General features: G+C 43.9%; 2 protein-coding genes across 2 annotated transcripts; one reads left to right on the top strand and one right to left on the bottom strand.

Moving 5' to 3' along the window:
• Positions 1-1,660: 1,660 nt before the first annotated feature.
• On the bottom strand, positions 1,661-10,919 carry LOC117429502 (serine/threonine-protein kinase Nek8-like). The gene is made up of 15 exons (XM_034902601.2): positions 10,772-10,919; positions 10,108-10,313; positions 9,604-9,836; positions 9,077-9,208; positions 8,604-8,812; positions 8,309-8,388; positions 7,759-7,943; positions 7,279-7,426; positions 6,537-6,613; positions 6,334-6,451; positions 5,930-6,080; positions 4,793-4,956; positions 4,548-4,706; positions 3,810-3,968; positions 1,661-2,634 (listed from the first exon to the last, which is right to left on the bottom strand). The coding sequence occupies exons 1-15, from the start codon at positions 10,852-10,854 to the stop codon at positions 2,606-2,608; spliced, it is 2,133 nt and encodes a 710-aa protein (XP_034758492.2). The 5' UTR covers positions 10,855-10,919; the 3' UTR covers positions 1,661-2,605.
• A 7,144-nt stretch (positions 10,920-18,063) lies between these two features.
• On the top strand, positions 18,064-23,278 carry LOC117430374 (TLC domain-containing protein 1-like). The gene is made up of 4 exons (XM_034050363.3): positions 18,064-18,564; positions 19,827-19,909; positions 20,985-21,067; positions 22,194-23,278. The coding sequence occupies exons 1-4, from the start codon at positions 18,359-18,361 to the stop codon at positions 22,602-22,604; spliced, it is 783 nt and encodes a 260-aa protein (XP_033906254.3). The 5' UTR covers positions 18,064-18,358; the 3' UTR covers positions 22,605-23,278.
• Positions 23,279-24,298: the final 1,020 nt, after the last annotated feature.

Below are 24,298 nucleotides of genomic sequence, written 5' to 3'. Positions count from 1 at the left end.
CAGTTTTTAAGCTTTAAGGCAGGATTTAAACTTACAGAAGGTTTGCATATATGCATTCTGTAATAAACCTGTCTGAATTATAGATAGCACCTCTAGTAGTGATACCATCTCATCAGCAGGTCTTGTGATGCTGAGTTACATCAACAAGGTTGCTATGGTGATTCTGATTCTAGAACCTAAAGCAAGCTCTGCCCACACCACAGTGCCCCGCAAGAAAGCAAGCCAGCCAGAACACTCATCTGCAAGTCCCAGCAAGGTATCCGACTAACAACTCCGATTAACAATCTCTCTCTCTCTCTAGATATATTTAATATGAGAGAGAGAGACTAAAGAGGATTCCCCCTTGAAAAAACTACTCCCTTTTACATAGACTGTGCTGAGGATGTCATTGTCTCTGCTTGGAGATGAACCCGCCACAGGATTGTGACTCACCTCTGAATGTACGCAGGTTATGATGTTCAGTCACACTTGCTGTTCATTCGCATATCCCCTTCAGTCCCCGTGTGTAGAACTGGACCACGTTAAGGGTCCTATCTATGTATCTATCATGTAATGCATATATGTTTAGTTTTGGCAGGGCTTCTTAAGCTCCATAGAGTTCACACAAACTATTTTAAACATCTCCAGGCTTGTATGACATGGTGTGTTTAAAGCAGGGGTCTCCAAACCTGGTCCTGGAGGGCTGGTGTCCCTCCTGGTTATTCTTGAGATAGCATCCGGGCAGAGCTCTCCTGCTGAATATAATGAGTGGATTGTTCGTATGCCAGACCCCGAAAGGGATGCCACTGTGTAAAATGTAACATACAGCATTGCATGTCCATCGTAAAATAATGTTTCTAGCTATATTCTGGGGGATGGGAGTAATTTAAAGAATCAAGTGTTAAGAAAAGAACAGAAATGCAGACTGTCCAGGGGAATGATACTGGGACTCAGTTCCTATTAACACATGTGACATTCCCTGTACATCTGGCCATTGCTTTGGGTTTCTGACACTCAGACTGTCTTTGTCACATGACTACAACCCCAGGTGGGAACAGTAAACAAATCACTGTTCCCTTTGCTCGTCAGCGTGCACTACAAAGCTGGAACGTCTTTACATGTCAGCTAACGTTAATGATTACACAGCCTCTATGAACAGGGCTTTGCAATCGCTCCTTGCCTCTTTCTGTGGGTTTCCATTTCTCCCGGGAACTTCCCCTTGTCTCTCATACCTGGCTGCTCAAAAACAGCATGCAAATGACGTTTAAACGGTGCGTTAAATGCAGGTGTTTCCCACTAGTTATAATATTCTGACGGTTTCCTTTGTTTTTCTTAATATCTCATGCTCTTGCTTAGCAGATGTGCGTTAGAGTCATGGTAATTACCTCGCAAACCCCTGAGTCAGGGAGATATCGGAGCCGGGGGCGGGGGGAGTTTGAAGGAAGTGGCCAGTAGAAGATAATATTGATCCTATTTGCTCTGTTTAAATGAACACTAGTTGGATTTAAGCTACCTCTCTATATTCTGCATGTAGCTGAGTTGGAATCGGGTTGGGGGGGGGGGGAGAGAAAAGACACTTGAAAAAAAAATGAAAGAAAAACCAAATAAAACCCCACCAAAAAAACCCTACCACCCTGACTGAATGAAGTAAACACATACATATTTATTAACAAAGTTAGAAGCAGCGCAGCGGCAATAAAAACACTACCTGCATTAAATAGTACATTTTTAAAAGTATAAAATCCTGTTTAAAAATAGACAGAGAACCGTATAAAGGTATGAAAAGACAACACTGTAAATCTATGAATACAGGTTTCTGCTAAATACAATATGGAAATGCATATACTGGTACAGTATAATATTATAATTATTAAAACTGTAGGTATCGTTTAAGCAACCCTCCACCCCAGCATATATAAAGGCAGGGACTTTGTGGGATTCGATTTTCCGTCTGGCTTAACTCAGCGAACAAGAATCAGCTTGGTATGCTGCTGACTCATCATGCTGTTCTGCATGTGTCACTAAGCATATCCGAGTCCAAAAACAATTGATCTCATGATTAACATGGCTTATCAGGCAGTAATGAATGGAAACCAATACACAAATACGATCAATAAGTGACTAAAAAGAATGTCCCAATTCTATAGCTTTTATGAGATGCACCAAAAAAAGGTGGTCAAGTTGTCAGGAATGGAAAGGGGAGCAGATAGATATTGGCAGATTCACGCTGGGTGTGTCTGCAGGTGAAGCGTGCCAACAGAGATCACCCAGGTCCTGGGGGCCACACAGGGGCCACACACAGGCTGGGAAGAGCATCAATGAAATTCAAACATCCCGCTGAAAATCAACTGCATCTCACCTGAGCTTCTCATGCTATGCAGGACAAGGCTCATAGGAGAAGCTGGAATGGCTCAACCTGCCATGCAACTGTAGTCTGTACAAAAGATCTCTGTGCACCAAGGACACAGTGTTCAATGTGCAGCTGGCATTCTTCAAAAGCAAGGGCTTTCTGCAGTGTAGAATCTCAAGGCAGGCGAGACTGTGGAGCTTGATAAAGCCATGGGAAAGTTCCTGGCTCCAGGTTAAAGGACACTGGCAGCAAGGTCTTGTTACGATGAGTGCAGGGTCACCTGGAAACTGTCTCTTCCAGCAAAGCTGGAAGGAGAAAAAAAATGTTAATACGACAATTCAAATAACGTAAAACTACAACAAACCAAAAAAGCAAAAAAAAAAACCTTGACTAAATTACCCCTCGTTTTATTTGTATTATTTTTAATTTTCCACTGCTGTACACAGGTTTTCTAGTATAAACCCCCACACCCAGCTCAAACAACACTCAATTTAAAAACGTTTTTTATTTCATAAAGACAAAAGTGTGAACATCTCAACTACTAGCTAGGTCTTCTCCCAGGTTTGAGAAGCTGTCTCCAGAAGCGAGTGGTTTTAAATGCCGGTCTCGGCATGTTTTGTGCTGTCGTTCACATGATGGACAGCATGCAGTCGAAAGGAATACAGAGTTCTGTCTTACTGGTTGGATTCCGTTGTTTAATCTTCACTAAATCTGCTGCTATTTCAAATGGGCTGTGGGGATTTTGCCTGTGTTTCTGTAAAAGCTGGAGAGCTGGGATATGTGTATCAGGGTTTTCTGTTTGTGGTGACGTGTTCATGAATGGTGCTCTATCTTTTGGGTCTAACGACTCCTGTTCAATAAAATAGCCCAGTTTTCCCCCCTCAAATGTAGCTTTCTTGTTTATAATGAAACTACCAATAAAATCGGTTGCATTTTGTTTGAATTAAAACAGTGTCTTTGGCTTGTAAAAGACTGTCCAGTAATACTCTGGTCTGGTTGTTTGTCAGGTTTTATGTTACCACCCAGGTCCTGATTAGCACAGAGTTCTAGTCGGACCCCCACTGTGTTCATTTTATTGCTTCTTCAAAAGGAAACTTTGCAGCTTATTTTACTTTTGGGTTAATTACTTTTTCCAATGGCGGCCCTTTGATATTGGGGAGAGGGAGGGAGGGAAGGGGGCAGATTCAGTAAACACACTGGCGGCTGTATTCTTTCAAAAAAAGAAACTTTAAAAAGATAATTAAAGAAAGAATTCTGAAGAATATCTTATAAAAATACAAGCTGTTTCTCTCTACGTATGTATGTATGTATGTACACACATTTCACACTGAATTAAGATGCATTAATGCAGACAGCCTCCATCCTGGCATTTGATCTTCGTTATTAACAAGGTTTTACGCGGAGGAGTCTGTTTAAAGACGGTTGGTGCATGTTTTTAATGTAATGAAGATAAATAGATAAACAGATCAATATTTCTTACGCTTGACTGCAAGCAGAGTGTTCCCATGGCAGCACGCCACTGACGTTACAATGTAGGGGTGGCTCTCATCCAGCTGGACTAATTTGGGAATTCCACAGTCCTCCTCCTTTCTTCCCAGTCGACCCCTGGCCCCTTTCCCCCAGGTGTACACCTCGCCCTCTGGGGACAAACACAGTCAGACGCACAGCAAGAACTCAGTGCACATCCAATTAGAGTGCGCCCCATGCTGAGAAGCGGCAACACTGCTTAATCCTTTCATGTCACCAGTTTAACCTGGCCTAACCTCGTTAGACGTTTGGAGATTAACAAAACCGCTACACACGTGTGTTAGTTCCGCTGCGGCTGAATCGACCTCTCTGTTTTTGGGCAGTGAGTCACCAGCAAGACAGCGATGCAGTGTTTAAAAAGATATTAGAGAGAAGCAGACTTTGCTTTGATATAGTTAATTAACAAGCAATTTTCAGATTAAAAAAAAAAAAGAATCATTGTGCAGAAATGCTCAGTTGAACAGTGCTGTGTTTGTAAAGTGCCAAGACATCCTACAAGGCTGTTTTCTTTTGTTGTTTTCGTTTGCTTTAAGAAAGCTGAAGCTGAACCCCCCTTGAACACCCCCTAGCCTGGGTGAGTATTTCTTTTATTAGACTGGCCCTTTCTCTCCCTTGCACAACCCATGTAGAATGTGTCCCTAGAGTGGCAGGAGGGCAGTGTTAAGATGCCAGGTCCGTTCCTGTACTGTACCTGCTCCAATGGCAACAGTGAAGGCATCCCCGCAAGCAGCCATGGTGACTCTGACCCCCTGAAGTCCTGACACGGGGTAGGGCACGCGGCTGTTTCTGCGGGTATTGGTGCCCAACTGCCCATGCTGGTTACTGCCAAAGGTGAAGCACTGTCCTTTTTCTGTGTGTGAGAAATTCATACGAAAATATAAATGACAATGTTATAAAACACCTTTTGCAGAGTAACAGCAGATTAATTATCCTCACCTGTGACTGCAGCGGAATGGGCTGTTCCGATATCAATGTCTATTATCTTTTCCACATTCAGAGGAGCTGATTGGACATGGGTGAAGGTGTGGACCTCTTCAACTTGTTCGGAGGGGGGCTCTTCTTCTGCTGCACTGATCTTATCCAGACCCAGTTTATTAAACCTAAAAAATACATATTTTTTAATAAAACAAGTATGATTTTTTTTATTATGTGTGAAGAGCTCTTAATAACCGCATGCGTTTTTAAAGATAATAATAATCTTTAAAAAATGCATTTCCTGGAACATTTTTTCTTTGCTGATATTTAACGTGGAATAAAAGAACAAGGCTGTTCTTTTTGCTTCTTGCATGGTGACAAACCTTTGCCTCACGAGAAAAGTGTTTCCACCCAAGCCAGTGGCTACAGCTAAACTTTACAGAGCCAGTCACAGTGCGGAGATACCCTTCCCATCCCCTCTTTTTGAAGTGTAAACCCCCTAGTATGTCTCACTGTATCAGAATGCAGCCTCTCTGCATTGTTCTGTGCTTCAGGACACCACAGGATGTCTTTACAAAAAGAATGTTCCAACAAAGCCACGCCTTTTTAGATGCAGTCTGTATTAAATGATCGATCCACCGAGATGTAACATCTACAGTATGTACTGTCTCAATACTGTATTAAGCACAAGTTAGAAATTCGCTAGTCATACGAAACATGAAGGCAGCCAGAGCCTTCTCTGTTCAGCTCCTTCCCTGTGTATGGCTTTTCCCACTAATCTTTGTGGAATCAAATCCCTGACCATATTCTAGTTAAAAACTCATGTGTTCAGACTGCTTTTTAACTAGCCTTAAGCTGCCTAACCTACCACTGTTGTCCAGCGCTTTTCGGTACTTGCATCAAAGACTCCCTATAAAATTGAATTATTATTACTATTATTATTATCACAGTCCTCCTTTATGAAGTAGTTAAGAGGCCTTGCTATTTGCGTACTGATGTACAGAGAATTGCAAGTGCCAGTGGAATGGAATTATGGTGCAAGTGGGAGCCACGGTCACACCCCATCTGTTGTATAAAGGGCTTCATTGGAACTGGAGAGCACTGTGTTAACATTATTATAATAACATAAGCGGGTGTTGTATTGTGTTATTGCATTACCTGTTGCTTCCACAAGCCAATATCTGTTGTCCAGTGGTGAGGATCATGGAGCAGTCCACTCCACACTGGACCCTCTGAGCTTCGTATTCGGGGGGTACTGGCACCTGCTGGGGGGAGTTATGGGGCTCCTGAGAGCCAAGGCCCAGGCGACCTAGAGGAAAGAGCGTTCACGTCCGTAACAAAGGAGACCCAGAACCACTCAAGACTACAAGCAGGCAAACTCGGACTCAGCGTCTACCCTGGTCAGCTGATTTTTTTCTCAACACGTCCGCTTGTCTTTGTAGTTTTAAAATGACAAAATAAACATAACTAAAGCAAAGCACATTGCCCAGTGGGAAAGTAAGAGAACATGACACAGGTCAGCACTGGAACACATTGTCCCGCTCCTTGCTCTGTGAACATACCATTGTCTCCTCTTCCCCAGGAAAACACTTCACGCTCATTGGTTACTGCTAAAACATGTGATGCACCACATGACACCTGGACCAGTTCGTATCCCAGCAGGGCCTCTACTATCTTAGGCTGCAAAACCAAGAAGACAACGTTAAAGCTTACAGCATACAGAGGGGGTGCTCTCCTCACAAAACCCACAGGGCCAGTTACTTACTTGTGTAACATCGTTAAAATGTCCATGCCCGAGACAGCCATTGCTTCCACTCCCGAAGGTCATTATTATCCCTCGGTCTGAATCGTGAAATCAAAAGGACCGTGACATTTTTTTGTATCTTATGATTTAGGCGCGAAAGATAAAACACTAAAGTAATAAACAAAGAATCCTGACACAAACAGAGCTTTCACTGTTTCAACTGCGGACTTTCACCCCGGTTACTAAAGGTGAATTACTGTCGACACACCCCGCACGCAATCAAATGTTTGATAAGTATTACATGTTCATTGTTAGCGTGTCTGCGGCTGACATCCTGGGTGGATAACAAAAAGATGCAATTCTGCATGCAAAATACCAAGGCTTTGACACACACTGATTACAGAGCTCTGCTCAATCAAAAGACATGCCACAGTAATCGCTGTCTCCTTTGTGTGTATACCGGTACAGTACATACAGACAATGTGTCTATTTAAAACACTGACAATCACTCAATTATTATTATTATTATTTGTTTCTTAGCAGATGCCCTTATCCAGGGCGACTTACAATTGTTGCAATGTAACAATTCATATTTAAGATAACATCAGATACTACTGCAGTGAATATCTAGGAACAAAATGTACAGCTACTTTGTAATTTGTGTAGAAACAGGAATGCATTGTGCAGTTTCAGAGTTGAATGGAAATCATTTTCTCGTAAGTTACTTCCTGATAAACCATGAACTTGCGTGCCCTGCTCTTACCTGTCATACAGGTAGTAAACAGATCTCCACAGGAGACGTACTTGATGGTGACTCCAGACTGACCCTCCAGGAACCTGGAGATGAACTGCGTCTGACTGTGCCCCACGGATCCAGGCAGAGAGCCGTCCCCTGACCCCACAGACGGAGCCTGCACAAAACACCAAATATTCTCCTACGATACTGTACTGAAATACTGGCAGCAATGTGTTGCCGAGGGCTCTTATACAGACAGGGCATAACCGTAAAACTGGACAAACTAAAATGGGCTCTAGCCAATATTTTAAGCACAATCCAGGAGCAGAGACGGGAGACACTGTTTTACTCACAGTGGTGAGGGTATGGAATGGGTTACCTAGCCCCAACTTGACAACGATTAAACAGTTACTAGGAACCGGGTGAGTACTGATGGGCTGAATAGCCTCCTCTCGTTTGTACATTTTCTTCTGTTCATACGCCTAAAGTATACTGAGTGTGTCTCACCTCCCAGGTGATGAGGCGTCCGGACTTGGTGACCCCGGTTTTCTGCGTTCTACCCAGAGAGACCTGCATGACCTCTGTGTTGAGCATGGGCAGGCGGTGGGGTGTGGTGATCCCACTGCCCCAGGTGTAGACTGAGGACAAGGGCGGGGGGTGACCCGTCTTCCCAAAGCCAGAGCTCCCCAAACCTAAAAAATAATACAAAAATGTACAGTCAGACCTGATGTTTCATCACCTGAATTACTCTTTATGGAAAGCAAGGAATATACAGTTATACCAGTATTCAAGACCACATGTCTATACCTCACTCATGAAAACCAATGCAAACATATTATACGGTATTATGATAAGCAGAAAAGTCAAGTAGACAAACGTTTCTGCACTGAGGAAGGTACTAGCCGAAACGCTTCTCTACTTGACTTCGTTTCTGATTGCTTTAGCTTACAATTCTGATTAATCGTTTTGAAATCATGGATGAAAATGACATTATGAGAAGATGTATGTAAAAGTGAAAGTCATGCACCGGACTCCCTGATCTGAGAGCTTCACTTACCCCTAGATCTGGCGCTGGGCACCCTTCCTCCTGGCCGCCCGTGGGACCCTGCCTGAACTGAAGACAACGGCTTCTCAATCCTGTTAATAGAACGAAACCGCAGACACAAGTCAGGTCATCATGCTCATTACAAGACTGGAGGCGATATGAGGGTATGGTGAAACTTATAAGAAACTAAGTCAACAGACATTTCGGCTAGCGCACAAACTAGTTTTGATCATTACTGGATTACTTGGTGCGTGCGCACACACACACACTTTTATAGAAGCTGTAACTCCCTGCTGGGTCTCCTCACCTCCTCATTTTGACGTTGCCGATGTCTGTGTAGAGGTTCAGCAGGGGCCGAATGCAGATGGGCTGAGCCATGATCTCGTTGAGCTGAGGCCGCTTGGACGGGTCCAGATTGAGTATGCTCAGGATGAGCTGTCGGAGCTCCGGGCTGTACCGGTCCGAGATTGGAGCAAAGGTGCCACTCATGATCTTCAGCACCAAGGCAGGCAGGTTCTAGGAAAAAAAAAACACAAGGATTAAAAAACTGTGCCTGACAATATATTACATACTGGCAACATATTGCAGTTAAAATCCATTTTACTTGTGCACGAAATTCTAGAACTTAAAACACCCCCACCAAAGATGGGCATTGCATCTATATCATCTGAACCACAGGGGCATTCATTGGATAGCGTGGGCTTTGACAAAAGATGATCCGAAACATAACATGTTCTTATAGAATTATAACTATTATTATTTTTACTGGAAGTTTCTTACTGCAGCTTCGAATGCCCTTTTGAGACTGGCCAGTTCGTAGAGCACACAGCCCAGAGCCCAGATATCACTCTTCTGGTTATAGGGTTTCCCTTCACACAGCTCTGGAGAGATGTAGCACGGGGTGCCAACCACCTGCAGGAGAAGAAAAGCAGCTCTGGGTAACAACAAAGTGGCATTTTAGTTTTGCATCTGCATGTATGCTAGGTGGTCAGGTGCTGGTAATTCTTGCAACACCTGTTCACTCTGCAATGTCTATCTCCGATACCGCAAGTGTGGAATTGCATGTTTGTGACTCTGCACTACATTGCAATGGTCTCTTACATATCTCTGTAACTAATGCATACCATCAGTGAGCTTGGGTCAGTACACACTGGAGGCTTCGCTGATATGCAATATACTATTCTTTGGAAAGTCATAAATAGTTAGGAAAGCAACAGAAAAACGAGAGTGGACATTTCATTTGCACTACAGTACTGTACTAATCCAGTCATGAAGTCACAAGATGGACCAGTATCTCGCAGACTCACAGTGTAAGCCTTGCTCTTGCTGACAAGTATCTTGGAGATGCCGAAGTCTCCAATCTTGACGATCATCTGGCGCTTGTCCAGAAGGATGTTCTGGGTCTTGAGGTCCCGGTGCAGAATGAGCTTGTTGTGGACGTGATAGAGAGCCAGCAGGATCTGCACAAAGAAGTGCAGGATGGTGTCTTCATCCAGCAGAGAGTTGCAGCGCTTCTCAATGTACTCAGCCAGTGTGCCTCCTTGCAGGAGGTGCCGAGAGGTTAAAAAGAAATGTGTTTTTACTTGATTGCATAAATAAACCCGACACAGTGTACCAGTGCTCAATGCAAAATAAAATACATTTTGTGGGACTCGTGCACCTATTGAGAACTGTTCATGCACCTTGGGTTTTTGACATTAGATTACTTTGAAACAAACAGGAAATGTTTTAGCCTGAAGTTATACAGCAGCACCCCTATATTAACCCTTTATTTGACCTACATGTTGTACAAATGTGCTGGTGCAGCATACCAGGTGCGTACTCCATGGCGATCATGAGTGCCTTGTCTTCGAGGAAGTTCTCATAGTACTCAATGATGTTGGGGTGGTTCAGCAGCTTCAAGACCTGGCATTCGTTCTGAGCGGCCAGTCTTTCGTCTCGGGTCATCTGTTCCACAGGGATTTCCTTCAGGATCACCAGCTTCTGGTCAGTCTTGTTTCGGCACAAGTGAACAATGCTGTTAACAAAGGATATAACAGGGTATAAAACTGGGTGTACACTCAATACACCTGGTTCTCATGTTATCGCAAACTTTAATAACAGTTTAATCATATATGCATCTTGTCATTAAGCAGTGCATATTAGTGAATTATCAGTGAAACGAACAACTCCCCCGTGAAAATACATGAATCACAACTTTTATACAAACCGTTGTTATGAAATATAAAGGCTCTACAGTGACTTATCTGCGAGTTGTTAAATTAATTCTGTGTTGACACATGTATGCCCTATAGGCCTAGCTATATTTATAGCACGTCGTGCATATATCTGACTAATGTTGACGTGTAGTGTGGTTATGTTTCGCTTTTCTAAAGACTTAAAGTCACGTAATAATAACTTGTAAACGACTTCCGAAGCCGTGAAAAGTGAGCTGTAATGAATGTAGCAAATACCAAGTTTCTATAAATATTTTACCCAAAAGCTCCCCTGCCAACAATTTTGATTTTCTCATATTTCTCCATGACTGTGAGCGTCGGTCTGCTGTCTGACACAAACATCCACCCGGTCTCCAGGCAACACGTCCGAGGCTACTACAGGAGAGCCGCTGGGACAAACTTCTTAGAAGCGCGCGAACAAAATTGGACGAGGGCACCAGCTTTGAGAATCGCAACGTTGGCAGATAAAGAATAGGTACAGAGTTTTGCAAACAAAGGTGGATGCTGTCGTAGTCAAGCAAAATATACATTGACTAAACAGTAACATGCTAATGACAGCCCTATAGGAAACATTATAAGCATGTGTAGCAAATGCAAATTTTATGTTACTTCAAATTGTATATTAATACCTGGTTTTACTATAAGACACACCTGAGCTTGCTACCTATACACTGGGGCTAATCAAGCTCAGATTAAAACCTGGAATGGGTGAAACTGCTCTGCATTAGAAGTCTTAATTCCATCCCTGAAGTATAACATTGGATTAAACTGGATTAATTTACAATGCTTAGTGACACTGTTAAAAATATAATTTAAAAGTAATTTTACTTGGGAGCCACACAAGGTGTTTGTAATGTCTGCTAGAAAGTGTATTCCTTCTATCAGGGCGATATCACTGGGTAGGAAATGCATTTTGGTGTATTTGAATGCAAATAGCGAGGATACTGTATGAAACCAGAGTGCCCAGCTGCTCAATGCACACAACAGCTGGCTGTGTTTACAGAGCAAGCTTTGTGAATGGACACCAAAGAAAAGGGTTATTACACTGTGAATTCAAACATGTGCTGCCATGCACTTTCACAGGGAATTACTATACTTGGCTGTGTTTTGCAATGCCTTTTCACAATGTACAATGCCTTTTCACTATTTCACTGAAACAGGTGTCAGATGTCAGATGTAACGTGGTATCTTCGAGAGCCTTCTGATTCCTGGATTAATGAAATCGTCTTTTCGTTTCAAGTTGGGGTCAGAAATCTAGGAGGAGGTGAGACTGTGTCAGTCTTTCGCTTCTGTACTATCTCTGCTCAAGTCAACTAACACAGAACTGGTCCTGTCCTGTAGTGAGAGGCCAGGGAAGCTACAAACACAGCAGAAGTGTAAATGGGTGGCCCGAGTCAGAAGAATGTTTTAATCCAATGGGCTCTGAGCCGGCTCAGGTCAGAGGTGTAAGTGTAAACACACTAAACGGTATGAGGCTGCTCGTGGCAGTGCTACCACTGAGGTTCCACGTCCAATGAGAGAGAAGTCCCTACTGCTGAAAGCACCTTCGTGGAATGCCAGCAAACTGGTCTCAGCTACAGTAAAAACTAAGCTATGGAAGAATGCAGATAATAATCACCACTGAGTTCTATGTCAGGGTAAACTAAACATAACTGTGGGTCGACGTCCTGCCAGTCACTCTGCAATATCAGACTGGGAAGTCACAGGAGACCCTGAATCCACCTTATCAGTGGAAGCTGTGTAAACTAGGGGTCAGGCTTTTGGTAAGAGAAAGCAGGTTAATATTTAACTGTTTAATCTGCCAGGTGAGCTGTCAAGGGCAGAGTCCTCAGAAGTACTATTCTGTGAACTAACAGCTTGCACACTGCAGCTAACTCCTCGGCTCTCAGCACTAGGCTGCTCTTAAGTATTACCGTCTTTGACATCAAGCAGCAGAAAGTCACTGGAGCGAAGAGGCTTACCATGAAGGGGGATAAACAAACTGTCCCTGATACGAACCCGACCAGAAACCACAATTTAGGTGAATGACATTTCATTTTGGACCATTTTGGACCCATTTGTGCAGATTTTACTGGCTATTGAAAATATCCTAAAAATGCATTACCCGGAGACTTTCTATAGGGGTGCAGCAAAAGTTTTTCTGATAACTTAAAGATTTATTTGGGTGCAGATTGCTTTTCCAGTATGAGTTCCGGGACGCTTACTGCTATATGCAAATCTGCTGACGAGAAAGCGAGGCTGCTGAACCAGTTCCTCTCAGCCTCCCAGCCTCCCTCATCTCTCTAATCTCTATCCTACCAGAGGAAGGTGTCATGAAATAAAGTGTCCTGAACTGGAACAAAGACGGTTTCTGTATCAGCCATATCCCGTGCATGCCAGCACTCCCTCCCCTGAGTGCAGTGAGGGGCAGCTCCTTCCTGCCTGACCTCTCAGCCCCCCAGCCCAGCGCGATTCCATTAGCACAAGTGTGTGTTTGCTGTGCCTGCCTGGACCCTTGAGATTAAGAGAGTGTGTCCTGAATGTGGGCTCAAGATGGATGTGTGATCTAAAGCAGCCAAAGCAAGCAAAACAAAGCAAAAAAAAAAAGCATGCTGTTTTAAAAAAGATGTATCGCTTTCGTTTTTAATTGGATTTGTGTTATTTGTCTGTAGCAATGACAGAGATCTAGCATTAAGATATGCACACACATGCATACTTCCCATAGCTTCAAAACGCTCAATCACAATTCTAAGGTAAAGTAGACACTTTTCAGCTTGTATGCCTTCATCAGTCTACCAGGGTTGGCAATAAGACTCCTATTGCATAGGAGTTTCACCCGTTCCAGGTGTTACTATGTGCTTGATTAGCCATAGTGTACAGGTAACAAGCTCAGGTGTCTTATTGAACTCATTGTAAAACCAGACATGGATCAAACTGCTATGCAACGGGAGTCTTCTTGTCATCTCTGGTGCTCTACTGTACTGCTATTTACATGTTTGGGATTTAGGTTGCTTAATGCCATTGCATTTGCACTGTGCTATACTACGCTTTACTGTGCTTTTACCATGGTATACAGCAGCACACTTTTACTGATGTGATGAGAAATGGATAAGAATATGCCGGAGGGCTCTACAGTGAGAATGGTGTCAGAGACAAGCGTAAACTAGCACCCTCTGAGATGCTATCTTTCTTAAGAGAGTAGATAGCAGATAAAAAGACTAACAAAAGAACAAATAAACCTCTGTCTTCCTTGTTTAAACATGTGGCTCTTCCAGTCGAGTTTCTGCTGCTGGAATGAATTTCCAGCACAGTGTCCCAGATGAGAAGGGGCGGGATTTCAATGAGGCTCTCACTCAGCACTCAGCACTCAGCCAGTGGGCACTGTGTGATTAGGGGTCTGAGTGATTAACACAGGCTCTGAGAAAACAAGCTCTGAGATAGCAGGAGTTTCGTCACTTGTTTGGATACAGAAACCCAGCAGGGAACTCGAGCCTACAGAAAGGGCTTGTTTTGTGATCAAACCATTCGGTGATTAACTGAAAAGAAGAACCGCCCATTTCAGGGGGGATTGTTAAGAGGGACTCGTTCAAAACTGCAATCGTCTCTGCTTCAGTGGGCAATAAAAGAGCTCCTTTTGAAATCACGTGAACTCAAGAAACATTTCTGACATGCCCGTGTGTTTACTTGAGGTCTCCTGTGGTATTAGTATACAGGAGCTAAGTGTGTTTAATTAACCTGTAATGTTACAAAACTGACATGCAGTGCTTAAAGCTGTCCCACAATGTTTCATTTTTACATGGAAATATCCAGACACATTGACCCGTCTGTGCATTCTACTTTATCAGCCCTAGCTCACAGTCCAGTTTGTTTACTTTCCCTTCAAGGTATTTTTAGCCCCTTGAAACCTGCCTGGGCTATACTATACTTGCCAATGCTTTATCACACATTCACTAAGCTTTACTGCACTTTGGTTTATCAATAATTACAGTGCCGACAAATAGTGTTGGTCAGTTTTGAACTGGGATAACCCCAATGATCTTGCACTCCAATATCAATGAAATGTTTACGCAGTAACCCAGAGAGGATAGAGACTGCAGTCCTAGAAACACAGAGACACGCAGGCTAGTATCGGTCTGATGACAACATGCTGACAAAACATACAGGAAATCAACTCAGGTAAAGTGTGTGCAGCAAAAAACCAGCTCCTCCTGTGTTAGGATAACACTGTGACGAGCGAAACTGAAAAGCTCCGCCTCTAATCCAGCTTCACTGCTCATAGGTGAGAAGCTCTGGGGCGCTGCACTTTATTTAAGAGCCAGGTAAACTTGGGCGGGGAGTCTCCTAAGTGCAACAAGCCCTTCAGGCTCCTGCTTGACTATCCGTCAGTATGAATGGATATTCCTCAGCTGCTTATTAATCCCTTCATGATCAGACCTTTCTTAGCCTCAAGCTACAGCACATGGTTTTACATTGTTTTTATAAACATGCAGAATGAGGTTGAATTGATCTCAACAGCTGCAGATCATGTTATTCTTTCCAATGCTTACCTGTGCTTCACCTGTGTTTCAATACACTTCCCTGTGCTTTTACCATGGTACACTTTTATAAGGGTCAGACCCGCCTTGATCACCTGAATAGACGCACAGTGTGTGGGATTTAAAAGGTAGGATAGACTATCATTAAAGAAAGGCCTTGTCATACAGAGCATGTGTTGACTGTAGTGGAGCCCCGCAGAGTGTGAGTAATTCATTGATGTCAGCCTCACAGCCTGCCCCGTTTCAACACACTCTCACAGCAGAAAGCATGGCTTGTTTAAGCTTTCTGACTAGCAGGACAGCCCTTCCACTGACACACAGATCGCAAGTGAACTGACTCTGCTAATACGCACACGCCTGCCCTCAGCGAACTCTCCCTTAATAAAACCCCCTTCCAAACAGCGCCTCTGTTATTCCTGCTGGCAGAGTGAGTGGGGTGCTGTTCCACACAAGACCACAGCCTCACAGGGCTCCTTTGTTAACAGCATTACAAAGGCCACGGCTCTGTCCTTAGCAGATAGAATGGCAGCACCTGGAAAGTGTTTGTCTAGTGGTATTCATTAACACTACAGTATAGCCTATGATTGAGTCATGGCTTTATATCTTCAGAAACATTCACATCAGCTCCCACTTGCAAACATAAGGAAATGTGGCTGGGTTACCCATCCCATCCCCTCACCACTCTGTGTAGAGAAGTGTCTCCTGCCCTCTGCTCTCACTCAGTATTCATCTGTGCGCTCTGGGTTTGAAGTATTGGTCTTGGCTGGCTTGGGTAAACTTTTATTGCCACTGTGGGAGGGGGTCTGATGACTGGTGAGGAGGAAATAGAGAGCTGATAAAAACAAAACACAACAGTAAAAGACAGAAAAGAGGTGAACTGTTGTGTGAGCAGCTTTGTGCAGCCTCACATTCACGAGCCTCTCTTGTTAAATTCTGCTTTCTCTCTCTAGATAAATGGCAACTCTTCTCCATTGTCATCCCTGTTACCGTGTTCTCCTGTTGAAAATGCTAAATTACAATAAAGTAGTCTTTCATCTTTAATAAAAAAACCTTTTTGGAAATATTCTCCAGTCTGTATGGATACCCATGACATGGTATACTAGTGAAAATATTCTAATACAGCTTACTTAATATTAACAAGTGCTATGGAGATTTTGACAGGACTGTACCATACTGCATTGTGGATCCCCCCAAATTAACAGAATGACATGCCTGAGCTGGGATCGGAACTCAGAATCCCCCCAGAATTCCGTTCCATTGAAGTTCTGCAATCCCTTCTGATTCCTGTGCCTCATTCTTCCACTGCTGCCAAGCATTAATCAAGCCTCCAGCTGCACAGAGACACCGGATTGTCAGGGTGAATCGATCTGTAGATTGGCATAGCAACAATGTGTGGGCTGAAACCAGCTGGTGACGTCCAACAGGTAAAGTCACTGATAACAAACTGATTAGCTGTGATTCCTGTTTCCTCAATCTCAGCCCTTGTTATATAATGTACCTAGATAGGATCACACAGACACACCCACCCAGAGCCAACCTGGCACTGCCATCGACCTTATGTTGCTGTGTGACACATGGCAGTGAGGTGGCATGAGATGGAGGTGGCATCTCCTTTGGGGTCAAAGCAACACAAGAAACAGAGCAGTATCATATATAAAAGACAAGGCGAGGGGTTAACAAAAGGGTTTTGTTGGTAACTGCTGCCCTCTTGTGAATCAATTCAGGTATTGCAACATCATGTCTTTTCTTGGCCTTTTAAGGAACAATGGGGCTGATTTTTACAGTGTCCCATTAAGGGCAGTGGGGAAAAAAATAGAGAAGTGTTATGTGGAGATCACGAGATCCATGATCTCAGGATCTGGAAGTAACACATGTCCTCAGTGAGCCGCTGTAGATTTTCAAACCTTTCATGCTACAAAATGTGAACTAAACAACCTAACACAGTTCAACTGCCTTTGAATTAAATATGTGTTGTGATTGTTTCTAGTTTTTAAATGCTAACACGTGTCTTTCTTCCATTTAATTTACTCTTTGGGGTTAAAGGTCAAATTAGCCCCGATGACATAAAGTTAACTCTGCAAGAAAGGGCCCCTGGACACCTCTGACCCACTCAGACATTGCTGTGGTGCTGCACCAGTGCAATCAGCAGACTGCAAAACAAGGATTAAAGACATTTTATTAATCAGCAGCTACAACGTCTCGTCATTCACGACCTGAACTCCAGCTCTGAATCCGCGGAAGCTCAAAAGAGTGCAAAAGATCTCTCTAAAACCTGTACTGCACAACCCTCTGCTGTTAGGTATAGTAACAACACTTTTCTGTTATAAGATGCCAACACCGCTCCCTGCTGGAGAAATTTACCATCTCCCTCGTTCAGAAACTCTAGACGTTTTTCTGGGCCATGGGAAATCTAGGTATGTTTTTCTTCAGAAGGTTGGAAGGCATGAGTATTTTTCTCTTGAAATTGAACTATTCCACATCGTAAAATGGAAAGCCGTTCCAGTAAGGTAGATAGATAGATAGATAGATAGATAGATAGATAGATAGATAGATAGATAGATAGATGCTGTAGAGAGGTCATCGATCTCCATTGTGCTCTCTGATTGGTGACAGTAGGCAGTAAACACACAGGTGAGGGTGAAACTGTGTTATCGGTTGTAAAATATGCAAAACCGATAAGCTCTCTGGATCATCTGCAGTTTATACAAAAAGCCCGTTGGAAAAACAGAGCAGTTGTTTGCATAGAACAGTATGCAGCTTCTTTTCTGCTGCTTTACCACCTCAGGCTCCGTGTCTCTGATACTCTGATCCACAGACAGATTACAGGCCAATAGATGTGCACAGTGCGAGAGCCCAGAGATATCTCCATGGGAGACTCACACACACACACAGCGGGATTGTTCTGCGTGAGAGACACTGGCGCTTTGGTAATTTGGTAATGCCTATTATGCAGAATGTGTTCTGTGAATGCCATGCATTCTTCATTAGGAAGGGCTAGCCCTGCTCCCTCCCTCCTCTCTCTTTCTGCCTCTTAGTCTCTCCCTCCTTGCTTTTGTCTTTTTGTTTGTGCTCCCTCCCTTTTTCTTTCCTCACTGGGGTGATCAAGTCGTGGAGCTGGATCTGTTTGTGGGCCGTCCCAGCAGCACCAGCCTACAGCAGCAGCTCAGGAAGTGAGAAATCTGAGAACTTCTTCTGCTGTCATTTTGCAAAGCTGGGGAACTAGAGCAGCCACGGGACTTCGGAAAAACTTACACACCGACACACGCCTAGTCTGCGGAGACTCAGAGGCAGCACGAGGGGAGAGGAAGAAGAAGAAGAAGAAGAAGAAGAGTATGGAACCACTCCGAGTCGTACTGCAGAAGTACCCCACCCTGGCCGTGCTCGTGTTTGCTGTAGCTTTCAGGTTGGTGCACAGGTTGCTAAGGGACTTGCCTATTCCAAAGCATGTAGAACAAGACCAAGTGAAAAGCTGGCGATGGAGGAACCTGACTGTGTCTCTGGTGCATTCCTTACTGACCGGACCTTGGGCTGTGCTATGGTAAGTAACCTGGAAGGGAGGGGTGATAGAAGACTGCCAGCAGGAGTATAATGAAGCTGAAACATTACGTTTGACTCGCTTCCAGTTTTCCTTTATAATTTGCGACTGGGAGTTTCAAGTTCTGGATACGATTTGTGTTTCTTTTAAAGACCGGGGTAACTTGGGGTAACATGGCTTATGGCCTCTGGGGCACCAGTCCTGATCTCAGCAGAGACTCCATTCTGGTACCCAAAGCTGGCTGAGGCATCACGGTATGGAGCATGCCTTCAGTGCATTGTGCCAGTCTGGTTCACCCAGCTCCACAGGCGGTTCTTGAACACACACACACACACCTCTGATCCTGTTCAGATCGGCTGCTATTTCAGCTGGGGAGTGGGCCAATCCAGGGATGGAAATATCCCTGTTGCATAGCAGTGTGATCCATTCCTGGTTTTACTATGAGTTTAACAAAACACACCTGAGCTTGTTACAGTACCTCTACACCAGGGCTAATCAAGCTTGTAGTAAAACCTGGAACGTGTGAAACTGCTGTGCAATAGGAGTCTTATTTCCATCCCTGCAATCTCTATGAAAAACTATCATGGCCCTACATGAAACTACTTCAGCGCTCCCACCTCCTAATAAAGGAGTGTTAATCAAGGGTTTAAAACAAATTTTCTAATCTCTTATCAACTCAAGCAACAATATCACTGCCCTCTATTGCACTGAAGTTTTTTTTTTTTTTCAAACCCAGCGCTTTATATCAAGTTTAACATTCCTCTTCCTGGTATCAAATCCACTTCTGTGCTGCAGGTCACATGGGTTAACGCATTAGAAAGTGACCTGCAGCGCAGGAAGTGAAGAAACAAACAAAACAAGCCTTCACAGATTGTCAAAGTCCAGGTCAGCACTATATTTAAGGCACCCATTTTAGAATTGTTTCTGAAATGTAATTGTGCCCGTTCCTTCATTGACAATCCTGAGTTAATCTGGAAACCTGTTTCGCAGGCTCAGTGTAGGTTTGGGTATTGAAAACAGGCGTGTCTGTGCCTGGGTGGGGTTAGGTTTTGGGTTATGAGAAGAATTTAAAATACAAAGAGGCACGTCCAAGTGACTGGTTTAATTGATGGGGATTTCCATTGGTGCACAGCACCACCAGGTGGTAAAGTGTTGTAACTGCAGCTAAAGGAAAGGGAATGGGGCAACCCTCCATATAAAACCAGCGTGCGATTTAAGTAGCTGTAGCTAACATAAGAGTAACTGTCTGGCTTCTCTTTCCCCAGCGTGTTTTCATCTCCAGATATGACGTCTCAGATCTACTCGTCCTACACCACTGTGGACTACCTGCTGGTGTGCATCTCCTCAGGTAGGAGACCACGCTCCACGTGTGGCCTGGTGTAGTGAGTTGTAAATGAACATACAGTGTGCAGAGTATCTGTTACTGTCATCTCAAGCAGTTTGGATACAGACTGGTCTGTTATTATAGTAAGGGAAGTTTTTTGTTAACAGTCTGAGCTCTACAGCAACGCAGGCGGGTTTTTTTTTTAACTTTAAATTTTCTTTCTTTCTTTCACGCTTGCAATTTATATTGACTGGATTTTCCTATTCAAAGAGCCTGGGAAATGACGTGTTGTGCCGTTATATAAAACTGCATAAAGAAATATAAATTGCAATAGTTAAAAAAGAACAATTAAAAATACTAATTTAAAAAATCGCAAAGCCTTTAGAACTGTCGTGTTTCCAGTTGTTATTAACAACCAGAGTGCCTCTGTCGTTTCCAGTCTGTTTCCAGGCTGAGTGGTTTGAAAGGGGACCTATTAGAAAGAGTCAGCCGGACGCATGTTTAAATCATTAACAGACTGTTTGACTAATATTGGGCAGGGTAGCGAAAGCACATCCAACTCCCTCTCCAACTGGGAGCAGCCTCATAAAAAAAACACATTCTTCTGGCTGATATGCTGTCAGGCCCAGCCCCCTCAGTATCTGGAATACACACCCCCATGCCAGAGCTTAGAGGGATCCCGGATTGTCTATTGTAAAATACAGATGTCAGCCTCGAGGACTGATCAGCCTGCCTGCTGTGTGGGTAAACCATGGCTGGATTTGATTGAAGTATTTCACAGTACTGAGGCTGGATTGCATCAGCTCCTGCCTCTCCCTGGTTTACAGCCATTGTGCTGATGAAATCCAGGGTGATCCCCCCCAGTGCTGTAAAATGCTCTACAAACCCCAGCCGTTGCTTACCCTGATGTGGTCTAGGTTCAACAAACCGCCCCGTGCTGACTCTGTAATAAGAGCACAGTGGAGGTATTAAGAAGATCTATGCTTCCACAATTTCTTTGCAGTAATGCCTAAACGAATAGCACTCTTCTGATGATTGGTAATGAATGCAGTATCTAGTATCTCTAATTGAACCATGTCCCGGTTTTTGCCTGCCCCAGGGTACTTCGTCCAGGACGCAGCTGACATCATCCTCAGCGGGCAGTCCAGGGCATCTTGGGAGTTTCTGGTGCATCACGCTATGGTAGGTGAACACGTGACAAAGCTGGCCTTTCCTTCCATCCTCTAGTAGCCAGTTAAAATACCACGCCATTGAAGTGGTGAACAAGGCAGACCAGATGTATTTGTTAAATAAGTGGATTCGTAGTCGTTTCATTGTAATTAGTCGTGCAGATCTATAATCGAGCAGATTTAATATCGTTTTCCATTGGCTTTGGCACAACCTCAACGGCATTTAAAAATCTCAATTAAAACATTCAGTCAATTAACACTTTGCTTTACAAATAAATAATATTTCTTATATAGAGTGAAACGGCTCCCTTTCCACAGTGATCTATAGATCGTGCGTTAGTACTCGCCTCTCTGTACAGCTCTTCCAGTTATTTTTTCTCCACACGCACAGACGAACAAAAGAGCAATTTAAAATGCCTTCTGCAGTTATTCACAAGGCTTTGGTTGGCGGAGGTCAACGAACGATAAATCCTGATTCTTGTCTCAGACACAATGGAGGTACTCTTGTTACTGGACTGCAGGAGCCCGATGAATGCACTCCATGCATTTGTCAGAGCCACCGTTTCTTCTGCCCCTTTGCTTGAAAACAAAACGGCTTTTGTCATGCAGTGTGAAAAAGACAGAGGATGTATTCTGTGACGGTGCAGAGCGCTGTTGCTGGGGGTTGAAGACGTGCTGGGCTTGTGACAGCGACTCTCGACTAGCCCACCTGGGGTCTTTAGCCTCTTAAAATACACGAGGAATCGAGCGCGTGTTGTTCAAACGGGTTCTTCTTAAAATGCATTTGAGAGCAGAGGTTGCAAAACCATACTTGTTAGTTTAGGAATTTAAAGACCTAATCCGTTAGATATCTGTAGGTTCGATGCTCTTAAAACAGTGAATTGAGGTTGAGATCCTGGATTAAACCCTATCGACATATTAGTCCGATGTGATTATTTTTTTGTGGAAGAGTTGCACTGTTAAAACTTTTCTCTCAGATCTTTAATGCAGGAATCCAGTAGAGCGATCTACTTGACTCTATCGACTGGTTTCACAGACCCTGATCAGACTGCTTTACCTAAAATAACATGAGTTAGTGCAAGATAACCATCCATTCAGATCCACTGCCAGCTCCTAAAGCGTGTTGTTTCTGTGCGCAGGTGCTCTTGTGCTTCATGTACGCAATCTACTCTCACCACTACGTGGGCGGCACTGTGGTCGCTTTGCTGGTGGAGGTGAACAGCGTCTTCCTGCACACGCGGCTGCTGCTCAAGCTGGCCAGCGCCCAGGACTCGGGGCTCTACCGCGTCAACAAGTACATCAACCTGGTGACCTACGTCACGTTCCGCCTCAGCACGCAGTTCTACCTCACGTGGTACATCGTGCAGCACTTCCACGCCCTGGACCACGCCGCCTTCTTCCTCTTCACCATGGTGTTCATGAACGGCATGATCCTCGTTTACTTCCAGCGCCTCGTCCACACCGACTTCCTGCGTCCGAAGAGACGCGCGGCGCACTGCGGCAAGGACAGCGCAGCCAGCAACAGCAGCGCCAAGTTCGTGTATGACTGAAGAACTCCCCTTGACCTCTGGAATACGCCAAACCTCCAGCGTATCTCTGTGCCCTGTGCCTCATGCATCTGGGCATCGGTTCCAGGAGTACACTACGCTCTGGTGCCTTTTTAAAGGACACTATCCACTGTACCAAATGAACACCCTCATTGACCTGCAAAATATTCGTTTCTGATGCAATTCCCAGGGCTAAGTGTTACCAGCACTGAAGACACGTTACATTATTTCAAATAGCTTTAGTCTAGACAGAAAAAGACTAAACTACATAGTACTGCCATTTAAAACAGTAGAGAGAGTGAAAGTAAAGTTACTACAAACAGATGCATGGAATAATACAGGGATGGAAACACGACTCCCATTGCACAGCAGTGTGATCCACTTCTGGTTTTAGTAGGAGTTTAGTAAGACACACTGGGGCTAATCAAGCTGGTAGTAACACCTGCAATAGGAGTCATATTCCCATCCCTGGAATAGTTTACCAGGTAAGGTAATATAAACAAGAAGCAGGCCTGTTTCTTACAGGCTGATGTTGCATTGCACTCGTTGCTTTAACCCTATACTGCCAAACCTAACACATATCCTAAAGCAGGGGTGCCCAATCCTGGTCCTGGAGGGCCAGTGTCCTCCTGGCTTTTGTTGCAACTGTGCCCTAAATTACTTAATTGGACCAATCAAGCACTTATTAGAAGCTTAATTGGTCCAATTAAGCAATTTAGTGTATAGTTGGCACAAAAACCAGGAGGGACACCGGCCCTCCAGGACCAGGATTGGGCACCCCTGTCCTAAAGGATTCTGCAAGCCTCATAACTGTGTATTACAAAAAAGCAAAATTCTACTTGTGCCCAATATAGCGTACATGCAACACATCAAAATAAGGATTTGAAAATCCTAAACAAACACTAATATGTGTGCTCTGGTAATCACAGTATAGAAGCTGTTTGACGGACCTTAGGCAGTATCGGGTTAAACGCACTGTAACCAAGTCACAGCACCTCACTCTGATTCACAGCAATTGTTAAACCAAGGATTCGTTTTCAAAAGCACTCCCTGAATAAAACAGCTGATGACAGAGATGTGCATACTGTGTGCGGTACAGTTGTTACATTGTGATTCTAACTGTGTTATTATTTCTTGTAATAAGCCCAGAGGGGTGATGCATTCCATTGCTGGTTATTTTACATTGTATTTGCTATATTCCTGTGAAGAAATTGGACGTGTGTGTGTGTGTGAGCATACAAAAAAAAAAAAAAAGTTGTTTTTATCAAAAAAGTTGACATTATAATAATGCACACAGTACATTTGATTTTACTGGGACCTGAAATGCAAGACCAATTCATGGTTCATCTATTTCATTAGATGCAGGGGTGTTCTATACAAATGTACAGTATGTTCAATTTGAAGTGTATAACAGCTCTAATGATTCTCCACCCATAGTCTCTGCATGAAAGGAATTGGCTTGCCACAGCAGCATTTGCACTCCAGTATCACTTTAATAGGAATCCTGTTTCTCTGTGCCAGCAGCTGCAGGAGGGAGTGGGTTCAGCACATCACAACACTGCATGTGTTTCCAACCAATCCGGAGGCTTTCGTCATGCAAGGAAATAGCAGTGTCACAGGGGTCTTAGCACAGGACTATTCCCACATTACAATTCATTGCAAACCAAGGTAATCACAGTATCTGAAGTTAACAAGAG

The sequence above is a fragment of the Acipenser ruthenus genome, chromosome 24 (assembly GCF_902713425.1).
Source record: "Acipenser ruthenus chromosome 24, fAciRut3.2 maternal haplotype, whole genome shotgun sequence".
NCBI classification, from domain to species: domain Eukaryota; kingdom Metazoa; phylum Chordata; class Actinopteri; order Acipenseriformes; family Acipenseridae; genus Acipenser; species Acipenser ruthenus.
This window is presented reverse-complemented; position numbering and strand designations above follow the sequence as displayed.

Excerpts from the sequence above, each read along its gene's own strand:
- LOC117430374 (XM_034050363.3), top strand. The coding sequence starts at position 18,359 with ATGGAACCACTCCGAGTCGTACTGCAGAAGTACCCCACCCTGGCCGTG. Across the intron at positions 19,910-20,984 it reads GCTGGTGTGCATCTCCTCAG|GGTACTTCGTCCAGGACGCA; the intron begins GTAGGAGACCAC and ends TGCCTGCCCCAG. Across the intron at positions 21,068-22,193 it reads TTCTGGTGCATCACGCTATG|GTGCTCTTGTGCTTCATGTA; the intron begins GTAGGTGAACAC and ends TTCTGTGCGCAG.
- LOC117429502 (XM_034902601.2), bottom strand. The coding sequence starts at position 10,854 with ATGTTTGTGTCAGACAGCAGACCGACGCTCACAGTCATGGAGAAATAT. Across the intron at positions 7,427-7,758 it reads GACGCCTCATCACCTGGGAG|GCTCCGTCTGTGGGGTCAGG; the intron begins GTGAGACACACT and ends TGTTTTGTGCAG. Across the intron at positions 6,081-6,333 it reads CTGGGGAAGAGGAGACAATG|GTCGCCTGGGCCTTGGCTCT; the intron begins GTATGTTCACAG and ends TCTTTCCTCTAG.